The 26,293-nt window shown below is 40.4% G+C and overlaps 2 protein-coding genes across 3 annotated transcripts in view; one reads left to right on the top strand and one right to left on the bottom strand.

Annotated features, from left to right (window-relative positions):
* Positions 1 to 20,582, top strand: part of nek7 (NIMA-related kinase 7) — a 58,152-nt gene extending 37,570 nt beyond the window's left edge. For both annotated transcript variants that reach the window (XM_029430260.1, XM_029430261.1), the window contains 5 exons: positions 906 to 1,014; positions 2,640 to 2,747; positions 9,103 to 9,197; positions 16,870 to 16,983; positions 19,484 to 20,582. In XM_029430260.1, coding sequence (XP_029286120.1) covers positions 906 to 1,014; positions 2,640 to 2,747; positions 9,103 to 9,197; positions 16,870 to 16,983; positions 19,484 to 19,594 — 537 coding nt within the window. In that variant the 3' untranslated portion in view covers positions 19,595 to 20,582. The remainder of the gene's footprint in view (positions 1 to 905; positions 1,015 to 2,639; positions 2,748 to 9,102; positions 9,198 to 16,869; positions 16,984 to 19,483) is intronic.
* A 3,392-nt stretch (positions 20,583 to 23,974) lies between these two features.
* On the bottom strand, positions 23,975 to 26,271 carry LOC115007240 (uncharacterized). The gene is made up of 6 exons (XM_029430019.1): positions 26,236 to 26,271; positions 25,542 to 25,574; positions 24,993 to 25,250; positions 24,660 to 24,899; positions 24,440 to 24,553; positions 23,975 to 24,114 (listed from the first exon to the last, which is right to left on the bottom strand). Exons 3-6 carry the CDS (start codon positions 25,204 to 25,206, stop codon positions 23,990 to 23,992), a joined length of 693 nt encoding a protein of 230 aa, XP_029285879.1. The 5' UTR covers positions 25,207 to 25,250; positions 25,542 to 25,574; positions 26,236 to 26,271; the 3' UTR covers positions 23,975 to 23,989.
* Positions 26,272 to 26,293: the final 22 nt, after the last annotated feature.

The raw sequence follows: 26,293 nt of genomic DNA, 5'->3' as shown, positions 1-26,293 counted from the left end.
AACAATAAAGTTGACTGTGGGTCGGGTTCGGGTGGGTGCAGGTTGGGCGGTGTGGATTGGCTCTCATAAAGGGTCGGTGTGTGTGTGTGTGTGTGTGTGTGTGTGTGTGTGTGTGATTTATCTGGTTACTGTTGCTCTGATTCAGTTTTTCAAGGTAAGAGTCTCTAAATTCTAATGGACAGGACTCTTATACAAGCTGGCTTAAGTCCAGGTTTGCCTTTCTTGCAAATGGAACAATAAGGACACCCCATAAATCCTGCTGGTAGCCAGACGTCTTGCATCTTCTTAGTATTACCCACTGCAGTTTGAGAAGGATTTCCTATACTGATTATTGTCACTGTCTATCAAAAAGGCATAATGTCTAAGTTGGACGCTCTGTCATCATTGTGGCTTCTCTGGGATATGGACCCCACTCTTGATGATCAAACACAGCTCACGCAGCCCTCCAAAATGAAAAAAATAAACCAAAAACAACTGGAACCACTGTGCCACTGAAAGCTGTAGCTAACAAAAAAAGCTGTGTGCCAGATGGGAGAGTTTTGGAAGGTACCACACATTTCTTCTCTCTGTCCCTGAGAATGCATGTGCTTTCCATTGAAGGCCATAGAGAAAATGAGACGAGGCTCGGTTAGGGGACAGGCCGAGAGGAGAGTCTGGGTTCCATTAGCAGTGGAGTCAGAGCTGGGGACCGGGGCTGGGGATGGATGCTGTAAAAACACACACAGACATACACCCTTTGCTGCCATCTTAAAATTGTATTCCATACCACACAAAAGCTTTTCCCACTCCTATTAAAATATTATATTATATATAAATATTATAGTATCCGTTTCTTCTTTCAGGTATACTTATGTTGTCATGTGTCATAATTGTCATGTGGGTGTGTTTGCCTTTTTAATTTACAGCACTTTAAGAAGCAGAGGAGGCTTATCCCAGAGAGAACCGTGTGGAAGTACTTTGTCCAGCTCTGCAGTGCGCTCGAACACATGCACTCCAGGAGAGTCATGCACAGAGGTAGAGAGAGCACACACACACACTACACGTAAAAACAGTGGTTACATTTTCTAGAACATGAAGAGCAAACCACACAGAGATATGATTCATTATGTGAATGTCTCAGAGCATATGACCAACTCTTACATAAAACACTTTTTTCACATTACAAACTTTCATATTACCTAGCTTACTTTTTTCTTTCATTTATTTCATTACGGTGATAAAATGATGAAAAAAAGAAAAGAAGCTTTTTATATTATCTGATTAATTTCTCAGGTGATTTCAGAGTCGTGCATCGATGTAAGAGTAGACGATACGGACTGACACGCTGTCCTATTCATAGAAATAGAATAGAAGTATAAGGGACATTTCCATTAAAATTTAAGTAGCAGGATGGTCAGAGCCACGGCTTGTTTGTTTTTTTTACGAGTCAAACAACCACAAAAACAGTTCAATGTGCGTTCTACTTCTATACTATTACTATGGTCCTATCCCACCAACAGAAATGATGCATGTTTAATATTGTTCGAGTCACCCCAGATGAGGTGTGTTTGGACCCTCTCTCGACATGCGGAGGAATCTTCCTGCAACCCATCTGGGACTGATCTCATTGTCTGGTGGCCTTAATAAAAGATTCTTGAACCTAAAATTAAATGACATGTCGTCCTGAATGAACAAAAAACAGGGAGTGTTACCAAAAGAGTCTTTGCCTACAACTGCATTACCATACAATACTGGCCAAAGTTTGACAAAGAATTAAGGTATTGTTCACTGTGAAGGATCATCTTTCTCAAACAGGTTTCAAGTTAACTTTTAACACTAAATTGAACTGAAACCGAAGCTTGAACGCAATCTTAAGAAGCTGCTTTCCTTTACATTTCCTAATTACCGGAATAAATCCTACAATACGTAAGGTCTCTTGAGTCTTTAAACAGAACACAACGGAACGTCGGTGGATTTTCTTCAGCGTGATCGAGCTTGTTGCATATGACAGAAGGCTTAAGTGTAGGTGTTAAACAACACGTAGACCAGAGAACACGGTGTTTATGAGCCCACATGCCTTTTGTAGGGCCCAGTCAAATCAAGTCCTGGATTCATGCACGTAGGCGACACACACACACACACACACACACACACACACACACACACACACACACACACACACACACACACACACACACACACACACACACACACACACATCTACAGGTGGTGTGCTTCCGTTGGGCTGACTCTGATTAAGGCACAGGGACACTAATGAACCTTGAGCTCTGGGCTTTAATGACCACTTAACAGAGACTGCCTATTCAAAAGCCGCTTACAATTATATTAGAGCAGTACATTTCAAAGGCTGATGCAGGTAACATTAACATGACTTTAGAGAACGCAACAGAAACATTTTGGTATTGCCCACATTTACTGGAATTAATATTTTCAATAATACACTTTTTGCATCCAACAGTTATGGTTTCTGAGCAAAGACCAAAACGTTCCCGAGTTTATCACCGTCGACATGCATTTGTTTATGATCACACCTGCATACAGTAGGCATCGTTGCCCCTCAGATGCTCCGTCAGTACTGTAACATTAGGAATTCAAACGGTTGTTTTGTGTGCAACCAATCCCTCTCCTCTCCTCTCCAGATATCAAGCCGGCCAACGTATTCATCACAGCTACAGGAGTAGTGAAACTCGGAGACTTGGGACTGGGACGATTCTTCAGCTCCAAAACCACCGCCGCTCACTCACTAGGTAATTTAGCAACTGTCTACACACTTGTGTAGATACACACTTAAACACACGCTCTTCACTCATGAACACAAATGCACACACAGACACTATTAGACACAGCGGACTCCAGTAATAATCACCCAATGTTGGATGTGTTTCATTAGGCGTGGTGAGCCCAGAGCCATGTGTCATGTAGTCATGCAGCCTGGCCACGTCTGTGCCCAGCCCCTTCATAGGCCACTTAGCAACTTCCTGTTGCCTTGACCTTTAAACCTAACACAGATGAAGACTCGGCAGAGGCCTTCCACACACAGCTCTGATTGTGACTGTGAGCTATAAAACAAGCCAGCCAACTTTACAATCAGGGTTAGGGTTGGCATTGATGGGTGTGTTTGTCACTTTTGGGAAGTAAAATCATATAACATTTGTCATATTCTTTTCTTCAAAGAAGTGAGAATTGTACATTTGGCATAGTTTAAGAAATATAAGTGTGCTTAAACTGATAAACCGAATGGTACCACATGTTTAAATGCATTATTTAACGCATAGGGTGTTAATGACTTCGGCCTTTTACTGTAAATCTTTAGGAGTCAAGTCTGTTACCTCAAGAGTGTAGAACAAACGCTTAAGTGATTATTGATTTCTAAAGGAATATACATTTCTGTCCTAGTGTTTAAAACACAAATGTACCTGTTAACAGCCTGTTCCTACCAGCTTTCATCACTGTGCCCTATTTTTAAAGTCTCTCCACTCCTGCACCTTTTTTGTTGTTCATCATCACAGTGCATAATGGTGCAAAGTCAAGAAAAAGACCGGGCGTGAAGGGTATATTGTTATGAACGTGAAATGTTTGAAATCCATAAAAACACTTCAACCTTTCCAGAAATAATCCAATCTATGGTGTCAAAAAATTATGCATTCTTGATTTGAACAGATGTGGGAATGATTTACTGTTAAGATATTAAATTAAGATATTGTTCAAGGCACACTTTTATACCACCAACATGTCTTGAGAAATAAGGACAAATAATATCCTTAGTAGCATCACCAGTGAAAATGCCACCACACAAGCGGCATTAAAACATAAATAAATATATTTATGTTTGAATATATTTGAACGAAAACAGTTTCTTGACGTTAGAATTGTCGAGAAAGTCTTCCAAAGAAAAACAAAGGCAACGCAACTCGTTTAGTGTCATTTGATGGTTAAAGAAAGTTCTAACAAGTCATTCCCCCAATTTTTGTCATTCACACTGTCTCACTTCCCTACGTCAGACTGTTATTACCACAAACGTAGCGCTGTTCTAGGCCCTGTACAGCAGCGGCCCAGCCGTTTGAAAGAGTGAGAATCACATGATCAGATAAACAGTTGCCCCCTATCAACTAAGCAGCCTGCAGTGCCGGCAGAGTTGGGTGAAAGCGTCTGTGATTGCTCAATAAATGTTGAGTCTACAGCACCCTCTTTAGGCTGACAGAGGATAGGCAGCCCCACAAGCACAGGGGTCAACTGGAATACTGTCATCATGAACGTGAAGCAATCAAGACTGGTTTGTTGATCTCCGGAAAAATACACAAATCACATTTTCATATTCACATTTGATTTAGAAACAATTACATTATACAACAATTATTATAACATTTACTATTTAACTTTAAAATGGAAGTTGGAAAAAAGGACTAATCTTTTAATGGTTACACACAGGGACATTTAACCCATCCTAGTATTTGGATTATTATTAAGTATTTACTTCCAGTGCCCAGGAGGTGAACTGGCTCTCAGAGTAGCAGTCCACACTCCACACTCGGGCCGTTAGTGGACTTGAACCAGCCACCCTCCGGATCCCAAGCCAAGTCCCTAAGGACTGAGCTACTACTGCCATATGTGAATATTAATATGTATTTTGTATCCTTTTAAGAATATTTGAACTATGAGAATGTTCAGTAGATGATCCTGTGCCGTAGAAGCAGATGATGTCCCTAGGTTAGCTCGACCTGTCGACACAAGGGACTCAGAGTGCGTCATCCTTCCATCCTCTGTCCCTGACTTTCCCCTTGACATTTCTTGCATTTTTTTTTTCAAACAGCAGATCTCCTCTGTCTTTCTTTGTCACATATCATTCTCTGCTGCTGCTGTTTCTCTATTTTACTTGTCCTCACTTCTTCTTCCCTCTCTCCCTCCCTCTGGTGCTTTGACTTTTAGTCAGTGAGAAAGACGAAGGTTGGGGTGAGCCGAAGAGAGAGAGAGAGAAAGGTGTGAGAAAACTAGAGAGAGAGAGAGAGAGAGAGAGAGAGAGAGAATAAATAAATGTATATAGAAGAACAGGTGACAAAGAAACAGAAAAGGAAAGGTGGAATGTGTAGAAGAGATTGTGACAGAGTGACACTGAAAAAAGAAATCAGACGAGGAGAAAAAAAAGTTGGGAGCGTGAGAAAAAAAAGACGAGAGAATGTGACACAAAAAAATGGAGGAGAAAAACAAGAGTGAGAGAGATAGAAAGAAAGAAAATACCGTGTGTGTCTGTAATGAGCCCAGCCACCTAGCTGAACAGTAGAGCAGAGTGCTGGAGATGAGATGGAGGTCCAGGCATACAGCATGACACGCACACACACGCGCACACACATGCACACACACTCTTTGTCTCCTATACAGATATATGTACACAGAGATGCATGTGCATATCCATATGGGCCTGAATCGATGCACACACACATGCAGAGGCAGATGATCATGCACTTGCACACAGATTTTCAGCATATAAACACTCAGTGACACACACGCATTATGGGACACAACACTGACAAAAATACACACAAGCATGCAAAAGAGAAACTCTGTTTGTAGGGTTACGGCAATGGTTGGATTAAAGACAAAGATTAAAAGAACAGGGAAGCTGATGCTATCATTGTAGGAATGACGGACGAACCAATTGCCAGTAATAAGTAGTATAATACATCTGCAATTAACACCTGTAATGAGAGAGGTCTTAACGATGAGTACCGTGGGGAAATGGAAAAAAAGAGAGGAGGAGGGAGAAGAAGATGGAAGCAGAATGACTTTAGGGAGGCTGATGTTGAAAATAATTATGACTATTTCAACATGTGTATATAATGGCTTGGTTATCTTTTAAAAAGCAAGTCGTGAAACCGAGAGGGGAAGGGGTGAGTGCTCAGCAGGACATATACAAAACATAATGGGGATATAAGGGAATACAGAAACACCTTCTGACTACAGGATCGAGTCCTTCTTGCTGTGCTGCTGCGCACAACTTTAAGTCTTATTTGTTAGAACACGACAGAGTCTGACCGAAAGTAAATCAACCCAGATTAGAGGAGGATAAAACACTTCCAACGAATTGCTACACGGTGTTTAAATGGTCATGTAAAAGCTTTAAGTTTAAATTGTTGGTAAGAAAATTGCAGCAAGTCTGAGTAAAAAAAATGTGTTTAAAAGGTCACTAATCTTAGTTCATTTAAAAGAACATTCAGCTGAGGTTAGAAGTGTTTCATTATTATTTAATACTAGATGGCATCTCACCTCCTATACAACAACGATTACCCTGTTTCACACAGAATACAGTGTTGTCACAGCCATTCACAATAATGGAAATCAATCCCAACATGACTTTCAATTTATTTGCATGAATAAGTAATGTGCCCTTGATTTAGCATGCTGAAGGAGCCTGAGCCCAACGCTGCTGCCTTTTTATTTTATGCCACTATTAGCATAAGAGAGGCTGATTCTTTTTAATCAACTAATAATGAATGTTAGGGGAGCTTGTTCAGACCGCACCATGAGACCACACACACACACACACACACACACACACACACACACACACACACGCACACTAACCACGATACCAACCCGATGACCAATTAAAACAGCAATCCCCTGTTTATTCTTCCACTTGCTCTCTCCTGCTTCTCTGCTTGTGCAGATGCTGATTATTTTTGGAATGACAGGTAACACTTCATTATTCGAAATCGCACATTTAAGATAAAAACCTTTTCTCAACCCAATTAGATATGCATCAAAATTAAAAGTGCTAGCTTTTATTTCAGTTCCCATAGACATCAAATCTAATAGCCCCCTCTTTTAATAGTTTTATTAATTGCAATTACATTAGTTGATTTTCCTCCAACCTGTGTTAATGTGCAGAATGACTCTGGAGAGTTTGTGTGCGTGTTCGCGCGCACTGCGTGTGTGTGCACGGTGTGTGTAGTTATGGTTTTTCTTCCTACCATTTCCCTGCTCGCTGACTTTTCTCCTGAGTTCTTTCCACTTCACAGCTGTTCTCACCTACCCAGCTCAACCACTAGCAGTTTCCCTCTGTACTAACTCTTCCTCATAGCTCTATCTACCCGTTTCCCCAGCACACGTTGTGTATATAGGCTAGGGGCAAGACTGTTTGGGTTTAAACTAGACTATTCCCCTTTCTGTAAAGGAAATAATATAAAAAAAAAAGAGAACCCACTACAATAATCAAATTCTGCTTTTACATTTATTCATTTGGCAGAGGCTTTTGTCCAAAGCAACATACAAATGAGGTACAACTGCTTTTTCAACTTAATTTGTATTCAACTTCACACAGCAGAGCTATGAAAATGTCCCCATGGTTTTCCCTTTCAGTCTGCGGTGTCAAGTACTATTTAAGATTTAATCCCACCAATTACTCCACAAGCTAATTACCCCGTGTGTGTGTGTGTGTGTGTGTGTGTGTGTGTGTGTGTGTGTGTGTGTGTGTGTGTGTGTGTGTGTGTGTGTGTGTGTGTGTGTGTGTGTGTGTGTGTGTGTGTGTGTGTGTGTGTGTGTGGTATCATGGCACAATATGATCCGAGAGACACCTACTGAAGCAGAGTACTTTGCCAGCTGTTTATATGTGCGTTGGCTTTTGTCAACGCGATAGTGACACAACCGGGCAAGATGCTGTCACGAAACTTCACAGATCAAAATGAAGGCCGAGTTCGAAGATGAAACTTCCGAGCGAGGGAGCCGGAAGTACGGATGTAGGAAATGGGCCCTTGGCTCTCCAACTTTACGCCACCGGCCAGATTTGCCGTTGATGCTGCTGTGATCTCATTGCCCGACGGTCTCCAGTTTCACAAATGTGTACGCCCTCAACTCCAGAGGAAGGAAGCATAGAGTGTCATGTTTGATTAGAAATACTACTGTATTTTTTAGAATATAAATGCAATGTTAGGTCATCAATCTCATATTGTAATTAGAGTTAATGTCAATTAAACAGTTGAACTTAATTAGTCATTTAAGTCTCATATTCGAGCGTAACAGATCAGCAACTCAGCAGAGTCAGTGTCGCTGTCCTCTTCACATTTCAGTAAGTCTCCATTCACATGTTTGCTTGAGAGGATGTGGAATGAGAGCTGCTCAGCACTGGTTAGAGGGCTGCTAAAGTTTCCATCCTTTAACCATATGTGATTAATATAAAACCTCCTCTGGATATGCTTGATAGACTTTTACATGGGAAATCACAGAAAAGAGAAAGCGGCCAGTCAGACTCGGCTAAGAAAGCAGCGAATGCCCGAAGCTTCATGCAGCGTGTTATATGGATGAGATTCTGAGCTGTGGTTCGTCTTTGTGTCCATTTGGGTGAAGGTCTGATTCTCTGGAGATGTGCCAGTCGCCATGGCTGTTTGGGATTCTTGAGTTTCCAAACCAGAACCAGAAACGGGCCAACTTTTAAGGCTCCACCGCTGCTCCCTGGGCGTATTCTCTGACTACTGTTTCAGATCATTACCGAGCCCCAGTAATCAAAACTGATTTATGTATATTTTGTGTGTGTGCGATTATGTCTGCTGTACATATGTATGCAACTTTGTGGTACTTGTACAATTGCATGCACCGTATGGGTGTGCATGAGAATATCTAACCTTATTAAATATCATCTTACTTAGAATTAACGGAGGCATTGCTTGAAAGTCTCCCTCTAGTTTTCTTTTTTAAAACTCTTGCTAAAATATGGTGAGTATTCCATCCTCTGATTGTCACAGTGTGAGACTACACCTCCATTCCTCAGCTGCTTTCCTGTACTGTGTGAGGTGTGTCAGTGATGACGTTGATGAACTGGGGGAAGCAAGGGTTTGCATTGCAAAATGTTAACGCTCTCTCTCTTTGTCTTGTTCTCCTTTTCCACCTCTGTCTATCTGCTTTTGTTCTCTCTCTCTGTCTCTCTCTCTCGCTCTCGCTCTCTCCCTCACCCTCTCCCTCACCCCCCCTCTCTCTCTCTCTCTCTCGTCTCTCGGTCTCTGTCTCTCCTTTCCCTCCCCTTTCTCTCTCTCTCTCTCTCTCTCTCTCTCTCTCTCTCTCTCTCTCTCTCTCTCTCTCTCTCTCTCTCTTCCCCCCCCCTCTGTGTTCCAGTGGGTACTCCTTACTACATGTCACCGGAGAGGATACATGAAAACGGATACAACTTCAAATCTGACATCTGGTCGCTAGGATGCCTGCTGTACGAGGTAAACTATGGGAATATGTGCACACGCTGTCACCCTGCAGTCGACTGTAGGAGTGACGTGAGAACACATTGTTTAGACACACACATAAGCAAACAAACTATCCTCAATATAATAGAGTACTGTAAGAAATTATATACAAATACACCTGCACTTTCCCACACTATGTGTATAGTCATAATGTGCAAAATAAAAAATATACTTTTTATAGTAATAATATATTCAAACTTTTTTCTGTACCTCTTATCCCTCCTGTTCCTTACTTTCCCTGTGGCCTGGCTGAGCAGAGGCCTTAAGACTCTTTGAGTTAAAGTTCTTGGGAACCTGCTAAACATTGAAAAGCAGCCGAGTGAAGGGAACTGACATGGCCATGTGTTTTAGATAAGGCCACTCAGTGACACTGACTAGTTTGATTAGGCAGGAGCAAAACACCACAGAGCTCTGACGTAGACCACACTGAGTTGAAACGAGCCCGGGAGGAGCACACGGGAACAAGTGAGGAGCAGAACAGTGATGGATGATAGCAGTCAATCAGATTTTTCACCATGCCAACCTTCACATGCACTGAAGACACACACATGTTTAGAGACACACTGTCGGCCAAGGAAACACCCACATTTTCCTCCCCTACTCTCTCTCTCCTAACTCCCCTGAGTTGCTGATCACTTGGGCTGCATTTCAACGCACCAGTGACTACACCTTCTCTAAAGCGCCTCAGGCATAGAGAGGTGGAGAACGCGCAAGGAAGAAGTTTGAGCTCAGCTTGCAGGTCATGGTTGCTCAGAGACCACAGTCCTCCATGCTAATTAGTTCCCCACAATGCACTGCGGCAATGCAGAGCTGCGGTTGGCCGAAAGCTGGGGATGCTGTAGGTCACATTCTGTTCAGTCTTTTTACATGTGCTGTTTCACTTGGAATATGCTACTTTTACTGTTAATAAAAAACAGACTGCTCTAGTTTATGTTACTCCTGTTGCGTAGTTTCTGCCGGTATCATGATTGCCACGCAAACAACATTTTGTTTGACTAAGCTCATTTTGACGAGACTCGTTTTGTTTGGATGAGATTTATTTGAGTTTAGTTAAAACTTAGTTTGACATCAATTGCCATACAATTACATTATTTAGTTATTTTTAAGATTTTAAAAACAGACACTCTAGTTAGTATAGTACCGCATGTGCAGCCTGAGCATTGATTGTTTCACAGTTTCAGATAGGGCACAGTCCATTGATCTTTTATGACTTTCACCCTTAGGACAACTGCTAGGGATCACAGTCTCGACTAAACACTGAAAATACAAGATGGAGACCAGAGATGAGAAGAGGGAAGGGGAGAGCTAGAGTGCAAAAGTGAAAGAAATAAGGTAGACTTGTTGCTCCCACTGGAGGTCAGGAAGGCAGGGAATTAAGTAAGTTTTAATGCAAGTTGAAAACTTTTTGGAATCTAAATAGGAACAATACAGGAAGCTAGAGAATGGGATAGGCAGAAGAAGTCTCAAGAAAAATGAAAAGAAAGAGGAGATATAAAGTTAGAGAAAGAGAAGTGGAAGGGGAAAATAACAAATAGCAGGTTTATAGATTGCTGGAGAGAAGAGAAATACGGGGGGTGTTCATTCAGAGAGAAAGAGACAGAACTCCAGCCATCAGGTCAAGGTGAGCCATGCAAGGAGCCTGTGGAGATAAAGACTTTACAAGCGTATTGTTGCCTGAGCAGTACTCACCACGTCATGCATATTCTCTTTGAAGAACAGACCCTTGCTAGCCACTCTTCTTGGATAAGAGTAAGAGTGCTCCATAGTGCATTCAGTGTCGGGAAACTTACATCTTTCTCTCTGAAACTCTCTCCTTCATTCCTATTTGCTCTATTCTCCTTTCTTCTGCCATGTCCACCTCCATCTGCCTCCCTTTTCCTCACTTAACCTTCAGGCATAAGGAATTCACATAGAAATCCACGCCTGATCCCTTTGGTACTCATTGATTTCCCTCTGAACATACAGTGAGGATTGTGCTGGTGTATGTTTTTTTTTTTGTGTGTGTGTGTGTGTCTGTGTCTGTGTCTGTGTCTGTGTCTGTGTCTGCCCACGAGTGTGCGTGTGTGTATCTCAGGGAGTTTGGTTCCCAATGTGTGAAACGACTCCATTTGAGAGAGCCTGCATTTTTCATTCTCGTGCCTGGGGGTGGGGCTCAGGTCCGGAGGGTCAGTCGGTCAATACCTGGTCATTGTTTCTGCGTCTATCTTCATCTCCCATTCTGTTTGATCCCTTTCTCCTCGTGTCCAACCTCATTACACCCCCTGACCCGGCCTGGTGCCCCATCACCTAAACCTCGTACACTGTGGTAAACGGGGAGGCTGCAGTCGCCGGCGTTGTCTCCCAGGGAGACCAGGAAGGTAAGCGGGGGTTTGGTCATGCGCCAGTCGATGATATTGGGCTCTCCGAGCGCTCTCTCTCCTCCTGCTCTGTCAGAACCACCTCATACTCGCATATCCCCCCCCCCTTGCTAACTGTGTTCTGTGTAAAAGAGATGCATTTTACACGCACACTGTAGGTCTCCAACTTGTATGGATGTTTGGTGGTTGCTGTGATTTTATATAAAGGTTAGCAGAGGAGGATAATGTCTTGGAAAAGTTTTTCTGGAATGTGTCTCCTTCCTGTAGGAGCTCAGCCATGCATACCTCTGACTGTGCCCATGTCTCATGCCTCCCGCCTTACTGCTCTGCCTCCCGTCCTGTTTTGCTGTTAGTTTTATGAGGCCCAAAAATGCTGGGTTCTCAGCAGCTGGCGCTTGCATGAGATGAGTTGGCCCTGTGGCTCTCTATATGTTCTTTAAAATGGGAGTGGGGTTTTTTTGCATTCAAAGACTGATGCCTGTGTATAGCCTTGGTATCCTTGTATCCATTTCTTACAGTATGTGTAGTTTTTGAAGCGCTAACATTAGGGATGCCACGGTGAGGACATTTTTTCCACCGGTTAATAAACTTGTTACAACACCGGTGTTACCAATTACACCTGGACTCTTACACCAACATATATTAATTGATGGCGCTTATAACACTTACTTTGATTTTCAACGTTGAATGTCTGTGTGTCTGGCCTCTTCGGTCGAGTTTCCGCTGCAGGATTGCAGGTTTCCGTCGGGGGCCGTTGTTCAGGCTACAACACGGTTTTGTTCCATACAGCTTCATCCTATTTACAGAATTTTCAATTCAGTTGTACCACTACGAGCCCACTGCACGGCCATGTTTTGAAACCTTAGAGTTGGTAGGCTATTTAAAAGAGAAGTTTGACATCTTGGGAAAAACACTTACTCGCTCTTTTTCTGAGAGTTGGATGAGAAGACCGAGCCAACCCTCATATCCGTCCATTTAATATGAAGCTGAAAAGTCAATGTGTTAATGTTAAACTTCAGTTATTGTAAGGATTAAACAAAGAAGATATAATGTGTTAATTGGTAAGCGTTAGAGGTGCTGGTAGGTGGGTTTTGTTACCTTTGGACAGAACCAGGCTAGCTGTTTCTGTTCTAAGCTAAGCTAACAGGATGCTGGCTGTAGCTGATGACAGAGTGGCATTGACTTTCTCATCTAACTCTCAGCAAGAAAGCAAATAAGTGCATATCCAAAAATGCTGAACTATTTCTTTAAAATTCTACAATTCAAACACGTTTAGCGGCAGTGAGATGGGAACATAGGAACATATCCAGTTTTTCCTCAAAAGTTCAACCCACAGGAACAATCTGGCTCTTTTAAGTCCTCCGTCCATTCTTCTCCTTCTTATCTTTCTTCCCTTTTTAGTGTGTTGAAGTAGAAGAGCGATGACTCCACTGGGTGTAGGTATATTTTTAATGACTGTCCCTACACTGTGACATATTGCCTTGATTAATATATCATCAAAAAACCACATGAAGGACCAATGAGCACATACAAAAAGTGTGTGTGTGTGTAATACACATCTATTTTGCATGTGTGTTAACATTTAGGGATTTATTTGTATGTAGCATGTGCCTGTAATTGTATGTGTGTTTATAAATGAGTAAGTAAGAGCTTGTGAGAAACCCTTCGGTCCCAGGCTATAAGGGCTCCAGGGATAAAGGGGGGTGGAGGAGGAAGACGGGAGCCTCTCGCAGCTCCTTTTTAATTGGCGTACAGGGAGAGAAGCTGGAGAGAGAGGGAGAGCGGGATCAGTGTTAATTACGCTGGAAGGCCCCATCCAGACCTTTTACACGGACAGGGATGCTGGCTTTACATGTCTGGGCTGAGGAGAGTGCAGCCTGGCCAGTTGAAGAAGAGACGAGGAACAAAGGAGGGTGTGTGTGTGTGTGTGTGTGTGAGAGAGAGTGTGAGAGAGAGAGAGAGAGGGAGAGAGAGAGAGAGAGAGAGAGAGAGTGAGTGAGTGTGAGAGGATGTGTGCGTGTTCTGCCACCAGCAGCTTACACCCCTTAGACAGACAGCAGGCATGCGTGTGCATTGTATGTCTCTCGAATATCAATGAACCACACACACACACACACACACACACACACACAGTCTTATACTCACCAGGGCCTCAGAGGTCAGAGAGTGAGTCAATCATCTAACCCATTGCGACGACACAGTTGGAAAAAAGAAGTGTGCGTGTGTGTGTGCTGAGAGCAGGGGGCCGGCAGCTGTCAGGGGCTAGGAGCAGCAGGCACTAATGAAGCAGATGAATAGTGCAAAAACTCCCAAATACAAACAGGACAGTTGACATTTTTCATCTGTCAAAAGCAGAAGATGCATGAAAATACGATGGGGTCTTGTTTAACCCTTTGCCTCCTGGTGTCTATAGCTGGCTGATTTTCTTCTTTTTCCGGCTCACTCTCTTTTTTTTCTCTCGCTTACGGAGCAATTATAGTTTTTGGAAGCTCTATCTAGCCCTTACGCACAACTCATAGCTGTCCACGCTACCTGTTCTTTATATTTAAAAGGTGTAAATATGTTAGTTAATTGCAATTGGGAGTGTTTTCCCCACATGGTCCTTTCCAAGTCATTGAAGTGAACTTTTGGAGAGCATTTTCTGTGCAAACATGGGCACTGCTCACCAGTTTATACCATTTTTAAAGAAAGCCAGCTGAGCCGGCCTGGACCTTCCCTCTAGTTTTCTGACCTCACTGAACAGATGAAGTATTTATAGGCTGCCTCAAATCATTGCTGGAGGTTTAGGCAATCAATTTTTTTTTTTTCTCCAAGTTGTTAGGTTAATATTCTTGTAGTAACTGTTGTCTTCAATTTATAAAGGCCAATCATAACCTGCAACATAACAGGCAGTTTTAGAAAAATAGTGGACTGAATTTGAATGTGTGTCGCTCAAATACTGTAGAATCAAATGTGGAATCGTGGGTTACAGATATGAGGCTTTGTTACTAATGGAAGTGCATCATTGCTGACACACACAGGAATACACATTTTCTTCACACATCTCATCACTGTCAACCGCCTGCTGTGCCAGTCTCCGTCGTAATTGTTGGAGCAGAGGGAGAGAGAGGAGTCCAAGGGGAGAGAGGGAGATCCTCTTTGTGTTCACAGGATTTTCTGAGGATACACTGCATTAATGTGAGTGTGTGATTAAGAGTGCGGATTAATGCGCGATGGTAAATTATGTCCAGAGGAGACATGGCCCACTGAGATTCTGCTGCCGTCATCTTGACTTCCCACTGGAACTTGTGACAGAGACTCTGTCAAAATCTACCCGATAGGGAACAAGAAGTTTTCTGTCTCTGCACCATCAATGTTTGACACATTTCTACTGAAATGATGACGCCGCCTACAAGTTGTTGATGTGCTTGGCACCTTGTGGAAAATGTCAAAGGGTTACATTTGTAGCTACATGTAACAAAGCAAACATTTCTTTAGTAGTAATTGTTCTTGTGACTTAACTAAGCTGACAAATACTGACAATACGATTTTTAGTTGTGTTCTGCGAGCAGTAGCTTTAGGCGGTCCAATGAGTTTGTATGTGCAACTCTGAGGAAGGCGACCATTGCTAATGCTAAGACATCACCTGGTGTTGTCCTGGGTCGCTGTTAAAATATACTCCATATATTCTCCTCCCCATTTTAACTAAAAGACAGCTTCTGTTATTCCGCCTCTGCTTCCTTAAACGTCCTATTTATAGATACATATTTAGTCTCTATTGTTCCCGGTACTGTGGCACACATTTACACTAAGCTGCTGGATGGAACGATTCCATTTGGATCCATTTGTGGATTTATTGTTATCGTCTTTTTTCACACTACCGATGAGAACAGGCTGTCAAACTCGTACGATAATGATGTAAAAATAATAATAATTTAAAAACAATCATCGGTGCAATATGATGAACTTGTGATCGTTGTTTTTGCATGCTCCTAATGATGAAACATTCATCAATGTCACATTCAACTTTGAAATACCCCACAGTACTGAAACAAAACTTGCAGATGGAGGCTGTGAGGAAACAAGAGGAAACGACTAATGACTATTAATGGCCCAAGATCCTGTTTCACATTGGTCCAGAAGACACTTCCTCTTCTCTGAAAGTCATTGAGATGTGCAGCAACATTCCTTAGTACTCAGAAATGCCCTCTGCCCTAAAACAGGTGCAGGGCATGACATTGGAATATGGCTTTTGCATACAGCATACATATTGGACCTTTTGCATAAGACCAGGTCTTTTTTTTTTTGCCCAGAAATACTTAATAAATAAAACTCCCTTGATATCCTGTTAGATATACTCTTACTATGTAATACTATGTAAATAAATGAAAACCGAGTCAACAAGCGCCAACATCTCCGAGCAGCTCATCACCATCAACACTGACAGCCATTCCAACCGTGTTTATTTATTATTAGTTGAGCAATTTGGCCCAACACATAAGCCTAACGCAGTATTTATTTCGAAAGCACTGAATCAGAAAAACAATAAGAATTTGAGTGTGCTTGTTATGCAAAGCTGCTGCAGGCTTCACCTTCCGCATGCACATTTTAACAAGAAGTGAGTCAGTCACTAACCCTGGCAGAAATGGCATGCTATACTTTCTATTCTTAGACAAGCAGGAGGGATTCTTCACATATTTCCACTCAGCAAATGTCTCCTTATCCTTTCCGCTCTTCCTTACCATTCCCTTCTGCCTCTCCTCTGCGCTGCTTGCTTGCATTTGTTTTCCAGAGGATATAGTTTTCTCGCTGCTCCAGCAAACTGAGAAATTCTCTCCTCATACGCCTGCACCCCTCTCCTCACTCTTCTCCTCTTCCAATGCTCAACTATATGTCTCCATATAACTTTATATTGCCTAGTTTTGGAAGCAGTGCAGCAAAAAAGGCCCAAGCAAACTAGTGGAAAACGCACAAGTTAAGAGAAGCTCTCATGTTTTTCTGTGGTTCACTTGAACGTTAGACCACAGCTCATTCCACTTCAGAAAACATAAAGAACTGTGTGCTGATTTGATATGTACACAAACACTTTGGACACACCATATATCCTCTTGTTTTAGCTTTGTTTGTCTCTCACGCAGGCTTTAATCAATAAGTGATATACCTCGATGGCAGTGAACATACTGTACAGTCTTCTGTGTAGCACCTGTTGAAATTTTGACTTTCAAGTTTTTACTTTAACACCCTGGTTTCTTGTTTTTCCCCATTTCTCTGTCTCTACATTTGCTTTCCCTCATATCTCTATATTTCAGATGGCAGCCCTGCAGAGTCCGTTCTATGGGGATAAGATGAACCTTTACTCCCTTTGTAAGAAGATAGAACAGTGCGACTACCCCCCTCTTCCCTCAGATCACTACTCAGAGGAGGTTAGTACCAGTTGCCATTTACTGCTGTGGTAAGTAGATAAGGACCTGCTCAGTGTTTTAAAAGGACTCATGATAGTCTCGACTCCTGACTCCTAAAAGAAACTTTAGAAACATTTTAATATCTTTTAAGTGAACTACTGTCTTAAGCAGTGGGTGCCGGTTTCCTTTTCTCTGTGCCAGTTCGCTGATTTTTACTTGTGTTGACTATTGAAGTACATTTTTTATATGTAAGTGAAATCCACCCCAACTGTCTGAGCTACAGTGCAGTATGATATTGCTCTGTGATCAAAAGACCGGCTATAATTTTAACCGTTTGAAAATTAAATGCACATATCAAAAGCATCTGGCCATGCTACAAAGTGAGGTGAAACTAAACGGGCTAGAGTGTCATGTTTCCCTAACGAAATGTTAAATCATCTGCTGTAGTTCTGCATAGACTTACCCATGCACAGAAATGTAATGTAGTCGGGCTGCGGTTAAAGATCGCCTTATTGCTGATTGCCGGTGACGTGTGTATGAATGCGCATGACTTTGTGTTTGCGTGCCCTCTTTGTGTGGGTGGCATTTTTTCCCTAACATTTCTGTCTTTTTCTCTTAAATATATGAAGTCAAGCGCACACGCATGCAAAAACTCAGACACTGACTCATAGGCACACACGCACATACAATGCAGGCATTACATCCATTTAGCAATGACGCTGTGCTTTTGCTTGTTAGTTAACAATTAATACCAGTTTCTTTTTCACTGTTTCAGCCCTTTTTTTTACTACAAGTGACGTTAGGGATGCAATCATATTCATTATTGATTAATATGTCCAATACCCTTTGATTACTTGAGTTATTTTGTCTATGAAATATCAGAAAATAGTGGAAAATGAATAAGTTTGTAGAGCCCGTTTTTTTCTCTAATTATAACAGTCCAAAACAGGAAGATGTTGTATTTACAACTATGTAAATCTGAGAAAACGCACAACCTCACACCAAAAAAAATTCAACATGTTCTACTTTAACGATTAATCCATGATTAAACAATTCTCAAAATCATTCACAATAAATGTTCTGTCAATCAACACATCAATTATTGGTGGCATTATATACCTATATGTACATGCATATGTATTTAAATGCATATGCATGTTTCATATGTGGCTAAAACATGAAAAACATACTGGTATCGTCCCTTAAAGTAAAAAACTGATCATCCTATTGTGTCCTTTATCTTCATGCTTTCAGCTATCAGAGTATTTGCATACACAAGTCCTTAGTGGCTAAGTGGCTCTCCTTATTCAGGTCTCTCTAGTCAAATAATAAACCCTGATGACTTTATTATACTGTGGTATTTATTAGGAAGATAAAGGCTAATTGTGAGGTGCCTCAAGCCTCTGTAGTGTCTGTGAGTTTTTGTATGTGCATGAGCAATCGTGCAAGAGTATATTTTGCTACAAGAGCTCTCTCCACTCACACACCACGCTGAGCTTCTGCGTTGCCCCACATGTCACCCCCATCCAGGAGAAAGGGAGACAAAGTGAAAGAGAGAGGGAATGATAGAGCGAGAGACAGGGCGATGGAGAGATGGAGATGAGGGGGGTGCCTGCAGCGCCTGTCTGGATGTAAACAATGCTCCTGAAGGATCGGCAGCAAACTGTCAGCTGCTCATCTTTGTTGTGTCATTTAACCATCTCCGTCTATGCTTCCCCCCCACGCCTCCCTTCACCACCTCCTACTCCCCCCTCCCTCCACCTGACACTCTCCCCCACTCCCCCATCCCTCTCGCCATGCAAAGAAGCGCATGAATATTTTACATATCTGCATCTCTTCCCCCCCACTCCGTCTCCATTCTGTGGGACTAATTCTCAGACTGTCTGAATTTGCATCTTTCTCCCACTTTCTCTCTTTCACACACACACACACACACACACACACGCACACAAACACAGCGGCTGACGAGAACTCGTCCAAGCCGGTGCCACGCAACAGCGGCCAGGACGTCGGCAGACAGTTACCATAGCGACCTCGCGTAGATGTTATTTTTTTTTTCTTTCCTCTCCATCTTTTATTCTCTTCTTTTTTTTTTTAATGATGGCGGTGGCTGTTCCGCCTGCGAGCCTGTCTATCTATCTGCTCCAATCAGCCGCTTCGCTCGGCTTCAAGTGTAAGTGCTGTCTCCGGATGGCAATGGAGTGGCAGCAGTGTGTGTGTGTGTGTGCGTGTGTGTGCGCGTGTGTGCGTGTGGGGGCTCAGGTAAATGTGGATTCAGACCAATAATAGATTAGTGCGCTAACACAGCGTCTTTGTCTCAGCTCGATTACTTTCGGCCTTCTTATTGCCGTTATGATATGAGCTCATCTAGCGGGCATTAAAAGACGAGCGGATCACTGTTAGCGAGGGTTTGTACAGTTCTGGAGCTGCTCTTTTACACTTTGGTCTCACTACAGTTTCATTGACTGTTTTATTTCTCTCTTTACCTCCCACCCAACAACCCCTCTGTCTCTCTCACCAGCTGAGGAACTTGGTAGATATGTGCATCAACCCTGACCCGGAGAAGAGGCCGGACATCACCTACGTCTATGACATTGCCAAACACATGCAGAACCTGACACAGGGCAGCTAAGCCCAGAGTTACACACGTATAGCTCGCAGAACTCCTCCCCACGTCCCTCCTCGCTTTTCATGCTGGACTCGTACAAATGTATCAGCTTTTATACTGAAACTCCAGAGTTTAGCTCCTTGTGATAGGTGGAACGTGTAACAGATTCATTTTCAAGGTGAAGGTACAGTCTATAACATGATTGACACCCAAACCTTTTCTGCCCTAGGATAAAGATTATAGAGATTACTTTTGTCAGATGGACCTCCCATTCCATAGACTTTAATAATGTTACAGCACTGAGAATCAGTGTATTGTAACTCACTGATGTGTTATTTGCTATGGCTTTAAAATGCATGTCCTCTGTATATCCATGCAATGAAGTAAAGTCGTTCTTCAGCAGCTGCTATGAGCATATGCTGTCTAAAGACAATATACTGGAACATTAGTAAAAACAAACACATTTAAAAGGCAAAGTTAGGTGTTACCTATCCTCAAAACAGTTCATCAATACAAATATCAGGACTAATAAAAATGACCATGCCCGGTTTGGTGGCTCTCATGAGACCTACGCTCAGCAAATGTCACACAAACACCATGAAAACTTTGAGAACAATAGTAAAATTAGAGTGAGGAGATTTTTACTCGATGGCGTCAAAACTGAGAGACGTAACAGTGTTATTGATGGTTGAAGCGTTGTTGTGTTGCACTTGTTACCCTGGTACTGGGTAGGCTGGCAGGGTGATCATGTCTAATGAATGTATTTTGGAAAGGAAGGATCATTTAGAGGGTAGACTAGAGACGTGCCGGGGGGGAGAACACGGGCAAATGTCTCCACAACACTTTGAATGTACGTCATTTTGACACCTATGTATTGTCTTTCAAAATACAGAATGTCTCTTTTTTTGACAGCCTAGAAGGAGTTGTAGAAGCTGAAAGAAAAGCAGTTTTACGTTTGCTGTTTACCTTAGTCACTGACGCCAAAAGATTTCCTTCTTGGTTCAACTTAAGCAAGGTCTTTTATTTTATTTTATATATTTATATATATATATATATATTTATATATTTATATATTATATATATATATATATATATATATATATATATATATATATATATATATATATATATATATATATATATATATATATATTTATATTTATATATATATATATATATATATATTTTTATATATATATATATATATATATATATATATATATCTATATATAAAAAAAAATATATATATATATATATATATATATATAAAAAAATATATATATATATATATATATATAAAAATAAAATAAAAAATCTGACCCAGCAGAAAGTTAGTACATGTGGACAAAATGTTGCGATTGTTAATGTTGCTGTGTAAGTTTGTAGTGTAGTGTTTTGTTAAGTAACAAATATGTTGAAGAGATATCAGATCCTTGCCTTGTGTAGCCGTCCGTGTCATGAGTAAATTAGTGTGCCTTACCCTTACTTATGTCCTAGATAGATACCAAAGAAACAAAGTCCCACATAGAGAGCCGTTTATACATATGTTAAGGTGTCTTTCATGAAAATATATCAAGGAGTTGTACTCAAAAAAACAACAAACATCATTGGGACTCAAATTAGTTTTACTGTACATAGTAAAGAAGTTCCTATAGATTTAATACTGTAGGTTTTGGTTTTTGTATTAACCCTTTATTCATTTGGAGGAAGGAAACTGGTATATATGTATTTTGTTCGTTTGTTTTTCATTTTTCTTTTTTATATATACAGTGAATAGGTTTACACCAGTGGGTCACAAATGACCAGCACTTACTACCACGGGTTTACATGATGACAATGATACCACACGAAAGGTATATTAAGTAAACAATGGTCGATGAGGCTTTATTTCAGTCGCTTATGAATTCTCAAATCAATTAGCCTGTTAACCGCTTATTGCAATTATTTTACATGTATGCCCATATTTTATCATGTTGTGTTTTAATTAACATTCAATACTATTAACATGTGTTATATAAAACAAATCAAAGCTTATAGGTTCAAGAAAATATAACTTCTTTTGTTTTGGTCAACAGAATACTTTGATAGTGTGTTGATTAGTAGTTTTTTGTCTGAGACTTACAGATACAGTGTTTGCAATTTTTATCTACATATTTCATCTTCTTCACCCACAGGGCTGTTTATTGTATCTCTACGTTCTCTAAACAAAAGCATCTGTATAGCACCAAAACATTTTAGTATTTAAAGCACTTTTTAGATATTGAGTATTCATGCTAAACAGACTTCCCTAAATAAATTGATAGTATTTAACAACAAAATACCAAAAATGCTAATGCGTTTGTTTGACATTTACATTGATGCCCCTTCAGAACGCCAAAGCACCAGTCAGTTATGAAATGATGTAATATACTGTATATGGAACATACATCTTGCTTTTATCCGTCGCCTTGTTAATTAAGAACATGAAGTATGCGGTGCAAAGTCAAGTTTTTGGATTTCTTTTTTTTTAAATCCTCACTAGGAGGTTTATCTCACACAGTGCTAAGTCACTTTAAGGATTATGTCCATTTCCTGATAGTGAGTGTTCTGTTGCAACATGCAGTGCTCTCCTGTGTCCCAGCCTTTTACCTTGCCTCAGTTTACTTTCCACAGGCCCTCAGAAGTTGGTATTAAAGAGTCCAGGGGTTTTCCAGAAAGTCAAATATTGCTAGTAATATTTATTGTTTTGGTTGTTTTCTGAACATTTCATGTCAAATTAAAGACTCTCATCACAAACGCCTTGTATGCTAACTAAATGCAATAAAGCTTTTAAATCTATTTTGGACATCAGAGTGAGTGCTTGGAGCTCTTACCATGTTTTGATGAGTTTCACATCTCATCAACTGATTGCCAAGAAATGCAGTAATAAAAAAGTACATGCTGTAACATTAATGCAATACCAAACCAAGGCCGGACAGTACGATTCCGTTGCAGAGCTGCGGCGTCAGCAGTTTCACACTTGCAGTTCAGGATCGGTCATTTGAAATAAAGGACTAAACCTCGAAATCCAGAACGAGCCTCAGCAAGAGTCGGGAGGTTTTACTTTGATCGACAACTGGCATATGATCCCACCTTAATGGTAAGTATATTCATATAACTTTCATTTTTTCTGTAACACATAATATAATCCAGACATGTATGAATGGATTATGGGATACTCGCGTCAACATGGAATCTTTCAGATTTTGGAAAACTTGTTCATTAGAATAATTTTCTTGTTTTATTGGTATAAAAGTTTTACCAGGATATGTCAAGAGAGTCCTGGTATTCTTAGAAATAAAAGATTAAATGTGATATTGTAAAAACTCAACAGTATTTAGGTTGTAGTACCAAGCAGAGGCCGCTCTATTACTATCTTCCATTTTCCAATGTTATTATGACGGGTAATAAAAGGTCATACAAATATGAAAGCTAATGCCTCAAAGACATGCACATGAAAAATAGCTTTAACAAAAGACAAAAGACCGGCGATAACATTAATTGCCTGCAGGTGACCTCTACCTGTCTGCAGGACATTTCCTTTTCTTTAGGTGTTGTAGTTTGACATGTGTACAGCTGGTCAGAAAAATATAAATGGACAATGTGACATGAGTTCAACGGAACAATATAACAGGTTATGATAATATAAAAGCGTGACTTTAAAATCCTGCCAGTTTAACATTATACTGTTTGCTTTTGACTTGAGCAGTTTAAGAAAAGGCTGTTTTATAAGATGATCAAAGACGTCTTTAGTGTTTAATCTCATTTGATTGAGATAAAAATGCTACTTATATGAATGCCAATCAGCAACTAATTAATAGTTAATGTGTACCTCTAATATAAAGTGTTACCGTGAATACTGTTTATTACTTAAAGACAAGAAAACTAAGGTATACTCACTTTTGGTTCAAGCATCACATCTTCATTCACAACACTGGAGAAAAAGTGAAGTTTTGCTTCATGGAACAACATTTAAATAGAATATAACATAATATATTATACAATGGGCTATTAAAAAGTATTGAAGACGTACTACATAATGTGTGAACATATTTCATATGTCGCCTCTGTCTATAATAATATGATTTAATAAATGCATTTCAGCAACAACTGTTCCTGTACTGTCAATAAGATAAACTAAACTATTACTGTAAAACAAACCAGAGACCATGTGACAGTAAGTGTTTGGGGAAGTTGTATGTGGTCTGTAGGTTGGACTTCACATGCGTCACATGTGGATAAAAATCATGAAATGGAAACTGTAAGTATTAAAGCAAGAAAGAAATGAGTTATGAAATGGCATATGATAGGCAGCAGTTTCCTTTCAAAAAAAACAATTCATTAATCAGGTCAGATCAGACTGACGCTGGTAGATTTCTAGTTACAGACTAACCACTGTACTCAACTAATGACTGGAGCTACATTGTAATGCTCATTAAAATGGCTTGAAGTGCGACCAGCACAGCTGTAGCTTGTGTAGGGCTCCAGCTCAGAAAGTGTTCGGGTCTCACTGAGTTTTCCATCTTCTGGGAAAACACAATGATGACAACATTTCTTCAACAGCTGATACCTGAATCCTTGTGAGCACTTATCGTTTGGGTTTAGATTAGATTCAAATGTGGACACATTCACAGCAAACAAATAAATAAATATTCTGTTCAGAACTTATTCACAAAGCAACGGCTCAACTTCCTCTTACACCAGAAATCAATTCAGATTCAGTTGAAAGTAAAACATGTTAGTCTTCCTACAGTGTGAGCATCGAATGTGACGTATCGTTTCTACCTATTTCCATGTAAATCCAATGTTGGTGACAGACACACTCTCTGTACTTGTAGTCTTTCCACTTACCCCGACAGGTGTAATCAATGCTGAGATTCTTGCAGTTTGGAGATATTTTTGGTTGTATTTTTACAGGAAAATCAGTTGAAATTGTCTGTTTTATTTCACTTGGATTTAAGAAACCTGTGGGGAAAAAGAAAACCGCACATACATGAAACATGATGAACTAATGTCTACACCACATGCACTATTATATATAAATATATAGATATATATCTACTGTACATACCAACAGTGATGCTTCTGGTGAGGTTAAAGGAATCTACACATTTGTTTCCTGAAGTGAACGTCGTAGTCAAATCTGTGCAAGTGTCATTGAAACCAAGTTTGATACAGAACTCCTTATTGTCCCTTTCGTTTGGCTTAGCTGACATATTATTTGATGCTGCTAGTGAAGAGCTGATGTTCCAGCCGCTACGGTAACAAACATATCCAGGCATGTTGCTGCCATCTGTAATGTCATCTTTACCTGAAATACACAAGTGAAATTTAATGCACAAATCTGTCTCGTTTCTTAAATTAAGAGAAAGTAAAATGAAATTCAACAATTATTTGTACTCACTCATTCCAGTTGTCTTCGTTGTCTCTTCAGTGCAGTCACAAGGTGTTTCGTTGTCAGGACCTTCAATGAGTGTCACATTATGCTCATATTCAGTACACGGCTTCAGGTGTTCGATATCATGTGTTTTATTGGAGAACTGAACGGTGAAGTTGTTTCCAGTCTCTGATCCCTTTTCCTTCAGGCTTATGGTGTAGTTGCCAGTGGTAGAGGTCATCTCAATCCTGAAGCCAAACGGGATGGGTTTGACGGTGTAAGGACCTGCACACAAAACCAACAGAGTTATAAAATCTCTTCGTTAATATAAACCACCTGGTGACATCTTTTAATCTCAGACTGTTTGTTCATGTAGACGTTAAACATGCTCCTGAGAATCCAAACACTCTGTACACTCGTGTATAAATCTACTTTACTGTAATAGCATTCATTACAAAGTGGAACACTTGGGAGAAAACACTGGGGAGAAATACCAACATAATTAATACAAATGTTTTTTTAGATGACTGTAAAGATGACCTCTATTATATTTTGAAGAATAATACGTATACTCACACTGTGGAGGAGGAGGAGGGGCTTGTGTGGTGGCTGGAGAACACATTCAAATGAAATTAGAAAAGGAAACAACTAAATGTTGATATATGATTATAAAACTTTAAAATACTCTTCTAAAGCAACTTGCAACTGAAGCAAAGGTCTGTATTTTATTAACTTCTCTTAACCCACACACCAGCAGTGCTATTGCTAGCAACTGTTGTCTCTACTTATAGGAATAACGCAGGACATTTTTATATTGACTTCTATTAAATGCTGAAAAGAAATGTATAATTTTACATGTGGGAACTACATGTCAGACAGCTTCTCAAAGTCTGACTGGTTCTCCATATCTTAAAGCTCACCACTTTTGCTATGCCACAGCATACAGGAAATGCTCTATTCTGTAAAGCTTGCATCTCTTTTCATAGTATCTAGTACTTAGTTTTCCTGACATGTCATGCTTGGTTGCCTTGTTTATATCCACATCCATTGATAAAGCCACATTCTGTTAACAAATATAAAATGCACATTATAATAGGATGGATTATCTGTTAAAGATGAGGTGCTGGAAAATGCACACCATTATAATAACATGTGACAGACACTTTTACCTTTTTATAAAAACACCATATGCTTATATTTTATTAAATATATGTAGGCCATTCCTTAGCAGTTTTAATTCCTAGTTAAATAATAAAATATAGTAACTTACAGTTGGCCTTACTGATGATCTCAGCCCAGAGGAGAAGTATCTTAAGACCGCAGAAACC

Source organism: Cottoperca gobio, chromosome 4 (assembly GCF_900634415.1).
Source record: "Cottoperca gobio chromosome 4, fCotGob3.1, whole genome shotgun sequence".
In the NCBI taxonomy this organism is placed as follows: Eukaryota; Metazoa; Chordata; class Actinopteri; order Perciformes; family Bovichtidae; genus Cottoperca; species Cottoperca gobio.
Note: the sequence above shows the minus strand (reverse complement) of the source record. Positions and strands in the feature narration are given on the sequence as shown.